The sequence below is a fragment of the Schistocerca serialis genome, chromosome 10, assembly GCF_023864345.2.
Source record: "Schistocerca serialis cubense isolate TAMUIC-IGC-003099 chromosome 10, iqSchSeri2.2, whole genome shotgun sequence".
Lineage (NCBI taxonomy): Eukaryota > Metazoa > Arthropoda > Insecta > Orthoptera > Acrididae > Schistocerca > Schistocerca serialis.
The window spans coordinates 139,358,681-139,377,844 of NC_064647.1; the positions used below are offsets into that span (position 1 = coordinate 139,358,681).

The window sequence follows — 19,164 nt, forward strand, 5'->3', positions numbered from 1 at the left end:
GTGACTGAACATGGCAGAAGTGTATTTTCTCGTGGGAAAAAGTGTATTTCCTTGTCTACGTATACACCCTGTAATCAAACTCCGTGCTGGACCGGAGTTAGTCTCTTCACTAAATTCAAAATAAGAATAGAAAACAACGAGCAACACACAACACATAACATTCATTAACAACTACTTCAGAATTGCTTGCAGAAGTTGAAATTGTCGTAAATGAGATCACTCGGGCAAGACCTCTACTGGTGTTCGATACCACGACAGTTCAGAATATCCACCACCTAAAACTGCCACATTCAAGTGTCTGCATTATACCATCTTTTAAAATTTAGCTAGCACAGAAATGTATGTTCTTTGTGCCTAAGATGCTAGTGGGTCACACAGATATGCTGTTGCATTCCTGCACATTTTATTTTGCAAACATGTTTTTACACACATTATCTTTGCAAATAAGGCTTCGACGAATTGGCTATAATCTCCATATTTGTGTGCAGAAAAAACATCTGTTTCAAACTGTCTCTGATAAAATAGTCTGGATACAATTTCCTATGAGTCAGCGTTTATTAGGTAATTTTGCATTTGTAGATTTTGAATCAGAATTCATGTCTGTATTCACATTTATTGCAAATGTGAATTTGTCGTGTCCCAATGAATAGTACACTGATGACTTAGCTAGCTTCAGAGCTATAGTGTGTGTGCATGTTCACATACATATGCCACCCCCCACCCCCCTTTTCCCCCGAAACACGCACGCGAGTGCATGTGCATGTGCGGCTAACATCTTGGAGAATAACAGCAAGAACATGCAGTAGAAATGTGGCACTGTTAAGCTGGTTCTAACTGCAGGCAATGGGAGTTGATTGCAGTGTACAATCTACTTCTACTTCCATACTCTGCAAACCATTGTGAAGTGAATGGTAGAGGGTACATCCACTTGCACCAATTAGTAGGACTTCTTCCCATTTCATTCATGTACAGAGCTTTCATTCATGTACAGAGCACGGGAAGAGTGGCTGTTTGAATGCCTCTATGATCCCTATAGGAGTGACATGTAGATGGTTGAAATATAGTCATAGAGTCATCGTTTACACCATGTTCTCGATGCTTTGTAAGTAGGCCTTCTCAAGGTAGTTTTGATATTTCAGATTCATAAAACTGTCCATATCCACATGGTGTTTTGACTCTTCCTGGCTTTCTGAGGCCTCATGAGTTTTTGGAATATTTGCTGGAGTCTTGAAGACCAAGTTGATTCTATGTCTATTTAGGAACTAGCTAATCTTTCCCATTTACTGAGCCCGGTTACTGAATTAAGATACAGTTCCTGCGATACTGTTATGAAAAAAGCGATTGCAATAGAAATTTATGATAACCTCTCAATAAAGGTGGTCTTCTACTGTTAAACACATGTTGGGACCCAGCCATTGGGAAGCTGCAGTGGGTGCAACAGTCTTGCAACCAAAATACTATCTTACATGGCGTTGGAGTAATCAGCAGCAACCATACAACAGTTTAACGACTTGACAGGGCAATGAGCTCAGCAGAATTTTGTACAAATGTTCAGTATCTTTCCATGCAGTTCATTAACGTTTTCCACACCAAACCCCTACGCAATATCTTCCTGCAAGCACACCTCTTTGGATGGAGCCCGTATGTCATACATAGCTTTGTTTCCCATGCATTTGTAATGCTGTATGTTTCATGAGTTGAACTGGTGGCAAAAGTAGTTCATTTACTTTCTGACAGAGGTCACTATGAGTGTGCAGCTTGAGCATAGGCCACAAACGATTGATTTTCACACACACAATTTTCTGAAACTTCCAACAGTTCAGGTGTTGATTTATATTATTGAAAAATATCATTGCATAATAATATGCATGTTACTACAAAAGCAAATATTTACTCAAATTATTTTGATATTTGGAGTACTGCTGCTTGTCCTGATAAATCGCAAAATATGGTCTCTGATGTGAGCAACTGGTTAAGAATTGACAACCAGCCTGATGTACCTGTGTTCAATAGTACTAGTGGTGTAACTTTGCAAATGGATGAAAATTGTAGTGAATTTGAATGCTTTTCAGTGTTTTCAACAATGACATGATAAAAGTAATGAAGTTGAAGTTGAAACAAGCAGGTATGCAGGACTAAAAATTTATGAAGTGAAGTGAATAAGTTGTAGTCTGTGAAAAGGAAGTCTACGTGGCAACAACAGTCAGCAGTAAAGATACATGAAATGTACTTTTTTTTCTCTATTTTTTTGCATATGAGTGTAGTGAAGTTGCCAAAAATAAGTGACTATTGGTCAAAGGACGCATTTATAAATACTTCATGGGCAAGCAAGGCAGTGAGTAGAGACGGATCTCATTTTGTTTATGTTGCACTTGAATGACAACACGAAATTCGTAAGACGAGGTCAGCTACAACATGATCCAACACACAAAATTAGACCTTTCTTCAGTTCTTTGTCACAAAGTGTAAGAATAACTTCAAACCACACGTGAAGCAAGTCATTGTATTGAGAAGAAAGTGCAAATTACGTTTGATGCTACATTACATTATGTTAGTTGTATTGTGAGGATTCTGCAGAGAGGGATTTTTTAGATTTCGAAAGAAGTTAAATATGTACTCTTTATTTAAGTACATTACAATAAAATGAATTGCCCCTATAAAGTATTGTTGTATTACAGTGCTAATGTTACTTCTAAACTAAGCTATAAAATTAATTTTAAATTTTTCTTTGAAGACTAGTGGTAATCCTAGCTCACTAATTTGAAAAAAGTATTTATTATTCTCATTATATACATAAAGATATGTAAAGTAATCTATGAGTCATTCCCTTTGAACTCATTATTACCAGTCATGATTTGTTGCTAGTGCACTCTACCATAGTAGTCTACAGTGGCTGCGTGACACAGTCTAAAACAGGCCTCACCTTGTGTGTCCATTTGGCTGGCCAGTTAAATTGTGCAATATCCAGATATGTGGGGCAGTCAGATCTAATACTATTCCTGTAAGTTGAGTTTCTCCAAAAAATGAGTCTGTAAGTCATCAGGAAAGGGAAATATGAAGAATAAGCTATTTTCTTCATGATTCACAACTTTATGGGCTTGTAACAGAGTTGTAAATTTCTTTAAACAATATTTTGAGAACTTCCTTAGGTGTCTCCCTTAGGAGTTTCCTTCTGTTTGAATTCCAACCAAACTGTGGACTAGACATGCTGTATGCTGCCCTAGCATTTGTTTCCTGGTGCCATCAGAGAATAAATCAGTCTCACAGAAAGTTACAATGAGCCAAAATGGTATGCTAAACCACAAGTAACGCTATAAGTAAGGCACATGTCAACAGACAATAACTTTCATCAAAAATGTCTTAATAGGCATTTATGAGAGGAGAGGATACTGAAATGTTTTCCTGTGTGCCATAAGCAAACTGGTTGCAAGATTCTGGACTAAAGCCTCTGTTCTTATTAATTTAATTATCTATATTGGTTCTAATTATGTTCCACTCTGCTCTGTATTTCATCTTTTATTATACTGTCTCAGAAATTCATTGCTTGCACCACAATGCTATTAAAATACATCATGCCAGAATGATTTTCACTCTGCGGCGGTGTGCGCACTGATGTGAAACTTCTTGGCAGATTAAAAATGTATGCCGGTCTGGAACTCGAACCACAGACTTTTGCCTTTCACAGACAAGTGCACTACCGAGCTGAGCTGCCCAAGCATGACTCATGACCCATGACCCTTTACTCACAGCTTTACTTCCACCAGTACCTGATCAGCTGCCACTGGCAGAAGTAAAGCTGTGAGTATCATTTGTGAGTCATGCTCGGGTAGCCCAGCTGGTAGAGCACCTGCTCACAAAAGTAAAAAATCCTGGGTTCAAGTCTATGTCCGTCACATAATTTTATTCTGTCAGGAAGTTTAATACAAGATGGCATATTCATAGAGTGTGCCAACCCTAGATTCTTTCATTTAGCACGGTACACCTTTTAATTTCATTGAAGGGATAAATATACACTGAAGACTATATTTTCAGCTCTTAAAAGTTTTGCATAAATCACGATTGAAAACACATCAGTGCTCTCTCCTAGTTTGTAGATAAGTGCCTCTTTTTTTTCAGTTGGGTGTAGTGTTTAGGTTCATCTTAAATTTCTGCGAGACTGTAGTATTCTTTGCTGGCACCTGAAAACAGTGGCTATGGCAGCATGACTCATGTACAGGTTGATTGGAATCCAAACAGTGAGTAACATGTGGAGGAACACTACTAGAGAACTTCTCGAAATGTCGTATACAAAAAATTACAGCTCAACTGCAAACACAAAAAAGTTGTAAACCATCAATTTTTCTGAGAAAGCATTACAATGTAGTTCCTTGTTTTTGAAATCATGTATCTATTGTCAGTTACACAAATTGCTTATAAGTTGCTAATATAATAGATACAGTTGAAATTAAAATGAAAGATAATGGCAGAGTACAGGGTGAAACTCAGACTTTACAGGGTTGTAATATGCACTTTCAGCTCAGTCACAGTGTACAGCTTGTTTCCAGGTGGAATTTTTCATTCTGCAATGGAACGTATGCTGTTGCAAAACTTATTGGGTGGATGAAAACTGTATACCAGACTGGGACTTCTGAGGCTAGTGTCAGGGTCTGGCACACAGTTTTAATCTGTCAGAAGGTTTAATATTAGAGCTTAGTTACACATAAGGAATTAGTAGGGGGTAATGTGGAGGCTCTGGAGAGGTCTTAACTGAGAAATGGTAGGTGAGAAATGTGTCACATTATCTGAAGATTTCTTTCAGGATCTCGGTACCCTCTGGAGCCCGCCCTCGTGTGTCTCAGCACGACATCGACACGCTTTCCATTGACTGCTTCTCTCCGGCTGAGCGGCAAACTGTGTGAGTTGTCCAAGGAACTTGCGCAGTTCCAGGCTCCCTACATCTACAGTCTGGCCCAGGTGCTGGTCGATCAGAGCAGCGATATGATAGAGATGTTAGCAGGTTTGTAACAGATCACTACAACCAAAAATATCTTACAACAAATTTCTACTTATGTAATTCTATTTATGGTGTAATAACTGTTTTATAATCCTGACCGGTTTCCAATCAGTTCATTTACTTGTGTGTGTATAGTTTAGTACCCATAAATATTTTCTGGTCAAGTTTTATTTGCTCAACAGTCTGAACTTTACAAAAATACTAGCCTTTTCCCCATGTCTTCACCCACGTATGTGTTGGATACACCTCCTCCTACGCATCTTTGTCCACTTCTTCCTCCCTCTGTTCGTCCACCTCATTGCCTCTCCTCTGTCTGTCCACCTCATAGTCCCTCCTCTGTCTATCTATGTCCTCCTCCCTACTATCTCTGTGTCTTCATCTCCTGTTCCCCTCTCTTTGTCCATTTCCACTATCCCCTCTCCATGACCATATCTTGCTCCCCCTCCCTCTGACCTCATACTCCTCTCCCTCTCTCTTTGAATCTCTGCCTCTTTCTTTTCCTCGTGCTTCCCAGTATGCCTGTAGACCTCCCATCTGCGTCATGCATCTCTCCCTCCTCCCCTTTCTCTGTCCATTTCCTTTTCCCCTCTCTCTGTTCATCCCCTCCTGTATTAATCTCAACATGTCCCCAGTTACGCTCATCAGCACGTGTAGCCCGTGCAGTGCAGCTCAATGAAGCAGGTCACTACTATTTCCACAGTATGCCTGTCACATAGGGCAGGCTAGGTATCAGGGCCTTGAAAATCATTTATTTTCCTCTGATGTACTGGCTACTGTGCAAAGCAGGTTAATAAAGTTGGCTGGTACTATTCCAACACAACATGTCTGTCATTCGGGGCAGCCTGCATGTTGGACCTCGGAAAACTGTTTCTTGCCCCCAGGCATGTAGGCTGCCCTGCCAAGCATGTCGATTTAGGAGGGCGATGGTGTTCAGACACGTTTCTGATGTGCAGGGCAGCCTATGAGCTGGGGGAGTGGGGGGGGGGGGGAGGGGGCGGACAGGATTTTGCCTATCTCTCTGCTCCTATAGGAACTAGGAGGTCATAAACCCTGCAGCGCTCGTACTTGTGGAGTCTGCCGTTTCCGTGCCAAATTTGGTTGAAATAGGTCCAGGGTTTTGGGAGGACATCCTGAACACGGCCTGCACAATATTTGTATGAGGCACCTGCTAATCTTACTCAGGTGCAACTTGGGAGAGAGACCATAGCGGCTTGTCAATTTATATGTTGCTTTGCTAAGAAATTGCAAAAGCCAGGAGGTGGAACTGTAGTGTCATCACTGGGGACACTGATGTTCAGAGAAGCGTGCTGTGGGCTGTACGTGTGCGGACTGGGAAAGCCCATCCGCAACTGTGAATCCCAGTGTAAGTGCACAAGCGAGCTGTCAGTATCCGGGCCGTGGGTACAGAGTCTAGCTCATATCTCAGCATGTGCTGATGACATTGCAGTCCCACCTTCTGGTGCCTGTACTTTCATAGCAAATCAGTGTATAAATACGCAAACCATTACAATTCCCCTCCCTACATCTACATCTGCATCTATACTTTGCAAACAACCGTAAATTGCACGGCAGAGGGTATGTCCCATTGTATCAGTTATTAGGGTTTCTTCCCATTGCATTCGTGTATTCAGCTCAGGAAGAATGAGTGTTTAAATACCTCGTGTGTGTTGCAGTTAATCTGATCTTGTTATCACAGGTCCTGCGTGAGCAATAGTATATTCCCAGAATCGTCATTTAAAGCTGGTTCTTGAAACTTTGTAAATAGGCTTTTTCATAGTAGCTTACATCTATATTCAAGAGTCTGCCAGTTCAGTTTCTCCAGCATCTCTATGACCTCTCCCACGAGTCAAACAAACCTGTACCCATTCGTGCTGCTTTTCTGTGTATACATTCAATTTCCTGGCAGTCCTGTATTTTGTTACGGGTCCCACACACTTGAGCAGTATTCTAGAATGGGTTGAATGAGTGATTTGTAAGCAATCTTCTATGAAGACTGACTGCATTTCCCCAGTATTTTACCAATAAATTGAAGTCTACCACCTGCTCTACCCATGACTGTGCCTATGTGATCATTCCATTTTGTATCCCTACAAAGTGTTACACCGAGGCATTTGTAGGAGTTGGCCAATTCCAACTGCAACTCACTGATATTAGGTTGGTGCATAAGTTTGTATCATTTTTCCGCGTGTTTAGTAAGCACAATAGTCGTACGAAACAGTAATAATTCTCCATCACTATTTACAACAGTCTGCCATTGCTGGGGTAACTTTTTGACTCTACGATTGTTGTAAAAATCACACGATTCTGAAATGAAGAACTCCTCGAGCTGTGCTCGGAGCGCATTTTCATCCGGAAAGGAAGTTACTTGAAGGTTGTTCAGTAGAGAGTGGAAAAGGTGAAAATATGAGGGTGCAAGATCAGGTGAATAAGGTGGGTGCAGAATGACTTCCCAACTAAACACCTGTACACTGTTTTTTGTCAGTTTACTTGAATGCGGGCAAGCATTACCATGGAGTAGCACTGGTTCGTAGATTTTTCCTGGTTATTGTTCTTGGATTGCATCTGCAAGAAGTCTCAACTGTTGACAATAAATTTCAGCAGTGATGGTTATGCCTCAGGGAAGTTATTCACCACCTTCTACAGTTATTTTGTCTTTCAGTAGGTTGTTTCAGGGTTGTGCAGATAGTGCAGTCCGACTGGCCAAGTGTGATCAAGTATTGCATGCACAACAGTGCACCCTCTCATGTGGCAACCTCCATTAGTGAATTTCTTTTTCTTGCCAAAAAAAAAAAAAAAAAAAAAAAAAAAAAAAAAAAAAAAAAAAAAAAAAAAAAAGGTTCACCTATTTGTTGTGGATCTCAGTCCCTGTAGCTTTTTAATATTTCTCTGGCTTAAAAACAACTTAAAATGATGTGGCATTGCTATTTTGAATAATATCCATAAGAGTGTAACTAAGGAGCTGACAAAGGTATTTCAGTAGAAACTTATTTGGAACTGCTATGGAACTGGAAACAATGCTTCCATATCTCTGTATTACTGCCAGCAGGAACTGCAGAGTGCCTTTAAAGAAGTAAGTCAAGCATTATTATTGCTGGCCAGCTAACTTTTATTGAATGCTGCACTACAGTTCAAAGTGACAGATAAATGACAATTCTTCAACATAGTTACCAAGTCTTTGTAAAAACAACAGTTGGAGGATTCTATCAATCATTTGGTTCCACAGCTATAGAAGTCTGTTCCTTAGTCATGGAGCCATTCGAGTACTGCTGTGTACATGTACTCATCATTAGAAAATTTCTTCTTTCTCCCATCCCCATCCCCACCCCGTAGACGTTCTTGCAGCTTTCTGACAAGATGAACAACACATATTGCAAAGATCTCGAACAGCATTTCCCACTTCTGTGTGGTGTTGGTGAAATTTTTGGCACTGTTTCACTACGGCTGGACGTGACATTGCATTTGATCCATAGACCACCAGAGTTTTGTGATGAATCTGTGTGATGTTTAGACATTTCTCCCACAAGAATCACACTGTCCTGCATACATCAACTTCGGAATATGTTTCCAGTTGCCGCACCATTTCAATTGCACACTGTGATGCATCAGCAGCTCTGTGTCTGCAGAAAACCTGGAACATGTACTCTCTTCTGACAATGTGCCACTCTTGTTGCTCAATGATCTTAGTGTGGGACGATATGTGTAACTTACTTTCTGAAGTTCATGTTTATTTTCAAGGGGACAACCTTCATGTGTAAAAAGGATACAGCCTGTGATTATTTAAAAAATAAAAAAACTTCTATTCTAACACACCTTGTAACTGACACTCTTTAACACAGACAGCTGTTTCTCACCTGATTCAAAACAGTGTGTAGCAGTGGCACCTACGGTAGAATTTGTCATTACTACCCCTCCATACCTGGGAAAGGTAAGTTCACCCCTCTTATGTGGCTGCTGGTATTTAATAATATTGTGCTATGTGAAGTGATAAGAATATAATTTCTGTGACATATTCAAAATTTGCAGCTAGGCTGCAACTTAAATTCTGAACATAGTCGATTGATACAGTCCTTGTGAACTACTGAGGCTGAACAGTGAGAGTTTTTAGGCTCAATGAAAACTTTGTCTTTCCTGCTGAGCTTTGATATACTATGTGATCAAAAGTATCTGGACACCTGGCTGAAGATAACTTACAAGTTCGTGGCGCCCTCCATAGGAAATGCCCGAATTCAATATGGTGTTGGCCACCCTTAGCCTTGACAACAGCCTCCACTGTCACAGTCATACATTCAGTCAGGTGCTAGAAGGTTTCTTCGGGAATGGCAGCCCATTCTTCATTTCTTCATGGAGTGCTGCACTGAGGAGAGGTATTGATGTCGGTCGGTGAGGGGTGGCACGGCATTCCAAAACATCCCAAAGATGTTCTGTAGGATTCAGGTCAGGACTCTGTGCAGGCCAGCCCATTATAGGGATGTTATTGTCATGTAACCACTCCACCACAGGCTGTGAACAGATGCTCAGTCATGTTGAAAGATGCAGTCACCATCCCCGAATTGCTCTTCTACAGTGGGAAGCAAGAAGGTGCTTGAACCATCGATGTAGACCTGTGCTGTGATAGTACCACACAAAACAAGGGGTACAAGCCCCTTCATGTAAAACACGACCACACCATAACACCACTGTCTCCGAATTTTACTGTTGGCACTACACACGCTGGCAGGTGACATTCATCTGGCATTTGCCATATCCACACCCTGCCATCAGATTTCCACAGTGTGTACTGTGTTTTGTCACTCCACACATCGTTTTTCCACATCATCCAATGTTTACACCGCTTAGACCAAACAAGGTGTCATTTGACATTCACCGGAATGATGTGTGGTTTATGAGCAGCCACTCAACCATGAAATCCAAGTTTTCTCACCTCCCGCCTAACTGTCATAGTACTTGCAGTGGGTCCTGATGCAGTTTTAAATTCCTGTGTGAAGGTCTGGACAGATGTCTGTCTATTACACATTACGACACTCTTCAACTGTCGGCCATCTCTGTCAGTCAACAGTCGAGGTCGGCCTGTACGCTTTTGTGCTGTACGTGTCACTTTGCACATTTCCACTTCAATATCACATCGGAAATAGTGGACCTAGAGATGGTTGCGAGTGTGGAATCCTCGCATACAGACGTATGACGCAAGTTACACCCAACCACCTGAGCATGTTCAAAGTCCACGAGTTCCGTGGAGCGCCCCATTCTGCTCTCTCATGATGTCTAATGACTACTGAGGTCGCTGATATGGAGTACCTGGCAGTAGGTGGCAGCACAGTGTACCTAATATGAAAAACGTATGTTTTGGGGAATGACTGGATACTTTTGATCACATAGTGTAGGAAAAAGGAATGGGCTAGATGTGGACACAAGGACCTGAACCTTGTGTGTCATTTACATAAGAAATATAGTAGGGTTCTCACTTTTGCATGAGGTATTTCTTTTAAAATCAGACTAAAATTCTGTGCTTCCTTAAAAATTTGAAAAAGGAAGTGTTGTACTAATCACGCTTCTCATCAGAAACATGAAGTCAGGGGAGGATGGCTTTCAGTATAATGAAAGAGGATACTGTCTGTCAATCGGTGAAACTGCAGCAACAGGAATACGGCTGACTGAAAAATATCTAGGCATAATATAACAAGGAGACAAAATAGCAATTACGTACCTGTAGAAGCTGAAATATCAATTACTGCTGACAGAGATAGTTAAAAGTAGAAAAAACTTGCCAGTGCTTTTGTTTATGTTCCTTTTTCTTCTTCGTCTTCTTCTTCTTCATTTGGCATGGGAGATCACGTATTCTGTATATTCCTCCACCAGCCATTTCTGTTTGACATTTGTGATGCATTCTCTTTTTCTTGGGCCCAGCTCTGCCTAGTGTTTGTTGATATCATCCTCCCCTCTGTCAGTAGCTTCCTTGGCCTCTTATGCCCTTACACTTCCTGAGAATGCTATTTGTGATGGTATCTCCCTTTCCATTGTAATTAGTTGTCTCGCCTATATCAGTCTTCTTTTCTTCATCTTTCAGCCAATATTAGCTTATGTGTATAGCTCTGCCAGTTCCTGGATTTTTGGTACTCTTCAGCCCTGTGGCTGGTGGTCCCTCCTGGGGCCAAATATTTTCCATAATATCTTTTTCTTCAAGACTAGCATTTTTTGTTAATTTTTTTCTGTAATGTGAATGGTGCAGACCCATATGGAGCTACCAAGAGAGTTACACTCTAGTTTAATTTGATTTTACAGTTTCTCAAAGTTGCTGTACAACACAGCAAAAATACGCTGTATTTGCCACTGTGCTCCAAGCCCCAGCCTCAGTTTCCATCCCATCTGCTTGCTAAATATGCTGTGTGTGTTCTTTTAAAAATGAATTTATCAGTTGTCAGTGGGTACCATCACTGTATACTTATTCATGACAGTGTGTGTTGTTTTCTTGTTAATTTGTAACACTGCTTTCCATGCAATATTTGTGTAAGAACTTATCGCAAGCTGCAACTCCTCCTTATCTGTCACTTATGAGATGGTCATCATCTGCTTATGCTAGCCTGTTTTTCATTATCACCCAGTCTTATTTTAACTGAGCTTGATTTTTTGTGTTCTCTCTATCTTTTCTAACATTGAAATAAAAAGTAAAAGAGTTGAAGCGAGTACAATACAAGTGAAGCCGTAGTTGAGAAGGGATTGAGACAGGAATGTAGCATATTCCAGTAGTTATTCAACCTCTACATTGAGCAAGCAGTAAAGGAAACCAAGGAGAAATTTGGAAAGGAAATTAAAGTTCAGGATGAATAAATAAAATCTTATAGGTTAGCCAGTGACATTGTAGTTTTGTCAGAGACAGGAAATGACATGGAAGAACAGTTGAGTGGAATAGATAGTGTCTTGAAAAGAGATTTAAGGTGAGCATCAACAAAAGTAAAACAGGGTGATGAAATGTAGTCAAATTAAATCGGGCAGTACTGAAGGAATTAGATTACTAAATTAGGCATTACACTTAGTAGATGAGTTCTTCTATGTGGCCAGTAAAATAACTGATGATGATCAAAGTAAGGATAAAGAGCCATAACAAGAAAAGCATCTCTGAAAAGAGGAATTTGTTAACATTTAATATCAATTTAAGTATCAGGTCGTCTTTTTTTGTGTTTATAGATATTTGTCTGAGGTGGAGCCTTATATAGAAGTGAAATGTGGGTGATAAGTAGTTCAGACAAGAAGAAAATGGAAGCTTTCGAATTGTGGTGCTATCCAAGAATGCTGACAATTAGATCTGTCGGTTGCATGACTTATGAGGAAGTACTGAATCAAATTGGGAGGAAAAGAAATTTTTGACACAACTTGACTAAAAGAAGGGATTAGTCTGATTAAACACTAAGTTTCTTGATGTTATGAGCTATTAATATAGTATGTATAAATCCTCCTAAAATTGTTCCTTTCTGTTGTAAATGAATATGTTTAATTTCCTCGGAAACTTGCGATTTTTGCAGGAAGTTACGAATTCTTCTTAGACCCATTGCAGCCCTTGTTTCCAAAACAGGAAACGTGTGATACAGGGATGAACCCCAGTGAGCAAGGAATGTCAGTAAATGAAAATGGTCTGATTAATGGGGATGGATATCAGAAAACAGATCGTCAGAACAGAGACCTTGCAGCCAGATTGAGGTGAGAGAATTTGCATTCCTTCATTATAAAGTTTGGTGTCTGAAAAACTTTATTTAGGTGGAGTAATTGTTAATAATTCTGTCACTTATCTTGACTTTTTGAGTGTTCTACAGTATTCTCGTACACCATTCAAGAGGTTCATTGTGCCTTAATACTAACTGTGAAGTTTGTAGTGTGCAATTTCAGCAAAATGCTTATTATATTGTGTTCTTAAGTGGGAATCTGCATGTGTTGGTGCCTGAACATGCAATTTTTGTGTACGTTTGCTGCTTTCACTGATGCAGTGATTCTATTGGTGGAAAGTTCTCCTTATTGTCTACAAATGCTCTTAAACATGTAAACATTGTGTGCCAAGTGGTGACTGCTTTAACAAAACTTGGTATGTTTTCTGCTTTGGTCACTTTTTTCCCAATATTAGTTTGGCATAATGCATTTGGCAACCTGCTGCCATCTTTATATGCCCATATGTTATTTTTGCAGTAATTTTTGTAATAAACTCCCCTTTCAAGTATGATATTTCTGCTGGATGTGCCAGTTAAGTGCTGAAATGTCACATCTGCTCAGCAAACTTTTATATAATTTAACACTTTTTAAAAAGCACCCAAGTCTCATTTGGGCACTTGCAGTGGTGGCTTAGTGAGACTCGGGTACTGTCTCAAAAGTGTCAGTTTATAACAATATTATGAAAAGGAAAGTTGCCACTCACCGTATAGCGGAGATGCTGAGTTGCAGATAGGCACAACAAAAAGGCTGTCACAAATGTTTTTTGTTGCGCCTATCTGCGACTCAGCATCTCTGCTATATAATGAGTGGCAAGTTTCCTTTTCGTAATATCATGACATTGCATCCTGAATTTTCCATTGTTTGTCAGTTTACATCATTCTATGATTTGTATAGTTGCTACAATATGGGAGAAAATTAGAATTAATTTATTGTGGGAGTAAGTAACATGAAACAACAAATGACATCTCAATTACAAAGATGTTTATAATAGAGTGGGTGGGAATTGGTTTAATATTATTAAGTTTTAAAGACTGTGCCATGGATACAGATATTAGTAGGAATAAACATTTCTTGTGGCAGATGTTATGTGAACTGATTTACACCATTTCGAAACAAGTACAAATATTTTGCTATTGATGGAATAACAAGTTTCCCTTTAAAATCATTGATCACCCATTCCCTGGCATAACTGAACACGGGTAATCTTATGAGTTTGTATAAAGAATTTGAACAATAATATGGAAAGGATAGATTGCTACTTATCACTCAGGAGCCATTGAGTCGCAAACAGGCACAATAAAACAGAATGGTTGAAGTATTGAGCTTTCGGACTAAAACTTTTGTCAGAAGTAGGAAACTCGCACACTTTCAAACGAGCACATCTCACCCGCACCACCTAGAACTGGAGCTACTGAATCACATTCTCTGGCAGGCTGTGCACTACCTCTCATTGTGCCCTGAAATGAGAAATATCCTCCCAACTTTCCTCACCACTACACCCACAGTGGCATCCTTGTCCATCCCTACTCCATCCTTGCTCTTGACCTCTTGCCTCATGGTTAATACGTGTGCAGCAGTCACAGTCTTATCATGGACATCTCCTACCCAATCAAAGGCAGGGACTCCTGTGAAAGCAGCCATGTGATCTACCATCTTAGCTGCAACCACTGTGTGGCATTCTAGGCGCTACAGTCTGGAACCGCGAGACCGCTATGGTCGCAGGTTCGAATCCTGCGAATCCTGCCTCGGGGCACGGATGTGTGTGATGTCCTTAGGTTAGTTAGGTTTAAGTAGTTCTAAGTTCTAGGGGACTGATGACCACAGCAGTTAAGTCCCATAGTGCTCAGAGCCATTTGAACCATTTTCGTGGCATTCTAGATGAGCATGACAACTAACGAGCTGCCTGCATGAACAGCCCCTACCAAACTGTGGGCTAGCAGTAGCCAGACCACCCAGTTGCCAAGCATGCTGCCCAACATGATGTGCTTCACTTTGATTGGTTCACAGCCTATGCCATATGAATCCTTCTCATCAATACCAGTTTCATGAATTGTGCCCTGTGAGAACACTCCTTACCACATACTCTTTGTTCTCATAACCACTCTGGCCTCAACCTTCACTAGTCACTGTCCTCTATCTGCTTATTTCTCTGCTCCCACACGAGTATTATACATGACTCCTATCATGCCAGTTCACCCATGTAGTCCATTCCCATTCTCTACTACACTTCTCTCACCTTCCTTCCCCCTCCACCAAGCGAGGTGGCTTAGTGGTTAGCACACTGGACTTGTCTTCAGGACGACAGTGGTTCAGACCCCTGTCTGGCCATCCTGATTTAGATTTTCCTTGATTTCCCTAAATTGCTTCAGGCAAATGCCGGGATGGCTCCTTTGAAGGGCACGGCCAACTTCGTTCCCCATCCTTCCCTAATCTGTTGGGACCGGTAACCTCACTGTGTGGTCCTCTCCCCCAAATTGACCAACACTCCCCCCCCCCCCTCCCCCTCTCCCTGCCTCAAGAAGAATCTCCTGATGCTGCACCTAGCAGCCATATCCTGTCCCCACCATGTCTCAGACAGCACTAGCATCTTCCATCACCCCTACCCTTTTACCCTTTATCCCTCCCCCTCCCTGCTCCACTAACCCCACTAATCCCTACAGCTAGATATCCACTCACCTCAGATGCAATCCTCACAACATCACAATTGTACCCTAGGGCACAGAACTGACAGTAATCTGTGTGTGTGTGTGTGTGTGTGTGTGTGTGTGTGTGTGTGTGTGAGGTATATGTGGACTTAGCTGTGTCTGCTTGTGACTCAGTGCCTCCTCTGTGTGATGGGTAACAACCTTTCCCTACCATGTTGTTATTCTGTCGTAGGCTTTCTTCTCTATGAAGAATTTGAAATTTTCATCATTGACACAATAAGTGAATAGTTACGTAAGACCTGAGTTTCTCCTGGCGTATAAAATTGTCAAACAACTTACTGGAATTCAGCCAGGTAGTATTCGGTGGGAACACACCCCGCCATTTTCAAGGCAAACTGCAATGGACAGGCGATGTACATGCAAATTGAAAACCTCGGTTCTTGGGCTAATGCAGGAAAGATGATGCACACTGAATACTAGTGCCACCAAAGATGACCAAAATCAGAGATATTGATAGTGAGACTACGAACTAGAAGGTGAGGTAACATTGAATCTGTCCCTCTGTTTTTTGACAAGGGAGAGAGCAGGATTCCAAACAGAGTTTAAACAAAAACCTCCATGCCTGTTTACAAGGTTTCTCACTAATTTAATCTTAACTGCCTCCTTAATAACACTGTCCCAATAGCTGGACGTGCATGCCAATATATCAGTGTTTTTGTATAACATAGGGTGACCAGTATCCAAGCAATGTTCAGCAATAGCAGATCTACTTGGCTGCTGTAATTGTGCTCAGTACATCGGTCCTCCACGGTCCTGATAGTGTGCCAATATACACCATGCCACAGCTACAAGGAATGCGATATACACCCGCCGTACGCAGACCAAGATCATCCTTAACAGAACTCAAAAGCACTCTAATTTTAGATAGAGGTCAGAAAACACATTTCACATTAAATGAAAACGAAACAATTCTTTGGAAACAAATTCCATACGTCGACAAGTAAAACAAATCCTTTCACAAACAAGAGCCAAGCCAGCACATTGCTTGATGCGATTGGCGGCAGGAGAATTAGTATGGTGCACAACCTTGGCAGTTGTTGGGACATTATTTTTATCTCGACACCTCAGTAAAAATGACAAAGAACATTGCAGTCTAACTCAACAGCTACGAAGTTTATCCAACTTTCATAAACACCAATACATTTCCTCCCTGTATAGGTAAACAATGTGAGACCTGAGTCTCTCCTGGCATATACAATTTTCAAACAACTTACGGGAATTCAGCCAGGTAGTATTAACAGCGACCGCCAGTGTTTTGGCAGAAGCACACCCCGCCATTTTCAAGGGAAACTGCAATGAACAGGTGATGTACTCGATCCACCCGAACATTCATTTTACGGTGTAGGTGGAAGAGGATGGTTGCTTTCCCTTTCTTGACATTTTGGTTAGGAAGAAGGATGATGGATCATTGGGACATGCAGTTTACAGGAAACATACTCATACTGACTTGTATTTACAGGCTAATAGTTGTCACCATCCAGCTCAGAGTGAAGGGGTACTTCATACCTTGGTACACAGGGCACATGCCGTTTCTGACACTGAGGCTTTGCCAGCTGAGGTGTCCCATCTTGAAGCTACGTTTTGTCAAAATGGTTATAGTGAAAGACAGATTGAATGTGCATTGCGCTATTGACCAACTGTGCATTGGGTGATTGATGATAATACTGAGTCGACACCTAAGTCTGCTGCATTTTTTCCGTATGTAGGAAGCATTTCCAACAAGATCGGTCATATTTTACAGAAATACGATGTGAAATATGTTTTCTGACCTCCATAAAAAATTAGTGCTTTTGGGTTCCATTAAGGATGATCTTGGTTTACGTAAGGTGAGCGTATATCGCATTCCTTGTAGCTGTGGTATGGTGTATATTGGTCACACTATCAGGACCGTGGAAGACCGATGTACTGAGCACAGTTACAGCAGCCAAGTAGATCTGCTATTGCTGAACATTGCTTGGATACTGGTCACCCTATGTTATACAAAAACACTGATATATTGGCATGCACGTCCAGCTATTGGGACAGTGTTATTAAGGAGGCAGTTGAGATTAAATTAGTGAGAAACCTTGTAAACAGGCATGGAGGTTTTTGTTTAAACTCTGTTTGGAATCCTGCTCTCTCCCTTGTCAAAAACCAAAGGGACAGAGTCAATGTTACCTCACCTGATAGTTCGTAGTCTCACTATCAATATCTCTGACTTTGGTCATCTTTGGTGGCACTAGTGTTCAGTGTGTGTTATCTTTCCTGCATTAATCAGAGAGCCGAGTTTTAAATTTGCATGTACATTGCCTGTCCGTTGCAGTTTGCCTTAAAAATGGCGGGGTATGCTCCCGCTGAAATCGGCGGCCACTGTTAATACTACCTGGCCGAATTCTTGTAAGTTGTTTGAAAAGTGAATACTTGTTTTGAAAATAGCATAAATTACTTGCTAAGCATGTAATAAATTACTGCTTTATTCGTTGACATCAGTAATGTGTACAACACTACTTGAAGACACAGTATTCTCTAGCAGCTCCATCACTACAGCTTTCGTGGCCACTTCCCTATTTTCATACAGTCCTACATGCTTTTGGAGGTCCCAAATTGGTGACTTGCTGTCGGATCGTTTTGAGCAGAAAACTGGTGTTTCTTAGGGCAGCGTTTTAAGTGTTACCCTCTTTGCCATAGCCGTAAACAGTATCACGTCTACAGTATGGAGTCCTGTACATAATTCTGTATTTGTGGACGATTTCACTGTTTTCTGTTTCTCCTCCAGTGTTGCAAAAGCGACCTTTAGTTACAGCTTACAGTGCAGAGGTTACAGGAGTACGCTGCAGAGACAGGTTTTCGGTTTTCTGCAGATACGTTTGTATGTGTGCATTTTAATTGTTCTCATCATATTTTTAATTTACGTGACTTGTGTATGAGTGGCACCGTTCTATATTTTAGAAACTCTGTGAAGTTTCTGGTCCTCACAATTGACTCCAAATTGTTGTGGTTGTGAGACAGTAAATCCAGAACCGTGCAAGCCCTGAATATCATTAAGTGCCTTAGCCACAGGTCTTAGGGAGTGAACAGAGTGCATCTTTTCAGATTTATAAGGCTTTTGTGTATTTGTGGCTTGACTACGCAGGCACAGTTTATGGACTGGTGAGGCCTTCTTATTTGAGGATCATTGACACTGTCCGCATGAGGGAATTACCAGTACTTAAAGGACTAGCCCCGTACCCAGTCTCTGTGCTGAGACACTTACAATCTGACGGCAACTCCTCGTTGTGCATCAGGCGTGTAAGTTCCGTGCAGCTCCAAATTCACTTCCGTATCATACTGTGGCTTGTCCGCGTCAGGTGTGCCATTTTGCCAATCGCCCACGAGCGACAAGGCCGTGTGGGATCCGTGTGCGGCATGTGCTGGAGTCACGTGGTATGGAGCAAATACAATGCCAAATCCACAGTTTAAACAGTCTGCCACCCTGGTTACTACAGGGGTCCAGGATAATTTTAGATTTGGTGCAGTACAAGAGAGATTTCACTCTTGCAGACATTTTAATTGAGCGTCACTCCTCTACTGCTGTCTTTATGGATAGGTCTAAACAGGGCTACTCTGTATGTTGCTCTGTTGTTTTCCCAGATAATGTCCTCGAGATTTAGTTGCCTCCAGAGTACACTGTATTTGATGCCCAACTATCTGCGATCTTGAGGGTGCTGGAGTAGGTGACATGTGCCGTGCCTGCTAAATTCCTCACTCCCTGAGTGCCCTTCAGTCTCTAAAATGCTTGTATTCAGCTTATAA

The 19,164-nt window shown here is 41.2% G+C and overlaps 1 protein-coding gene across 1 annotated transcript in view; it reads left to right on the forward strand.

Moving 5' to 3' along the window:
* Positions 1–19,164, forward strand: part of LOC126424534 (putative ATP-dependent RNA helicase DHX57) — a 220,993-nt gene that overhangs the window by 43,402 nt on the left and 158,427 nt on the right. The window contains exons 7-8 of the mRNA XM_050087272.1: positions 4,799–4,996; positions 12,511–12,685. Coding sequence (XP_049943229.1) covers positions 4,799–4,996; positions 12,511–12,685 — 373 coding nt within the window. The remainder of the gene's footprint in view (positions 1–4,798; positions 4,997–12,510; positions 12,686–19,164) is intronic.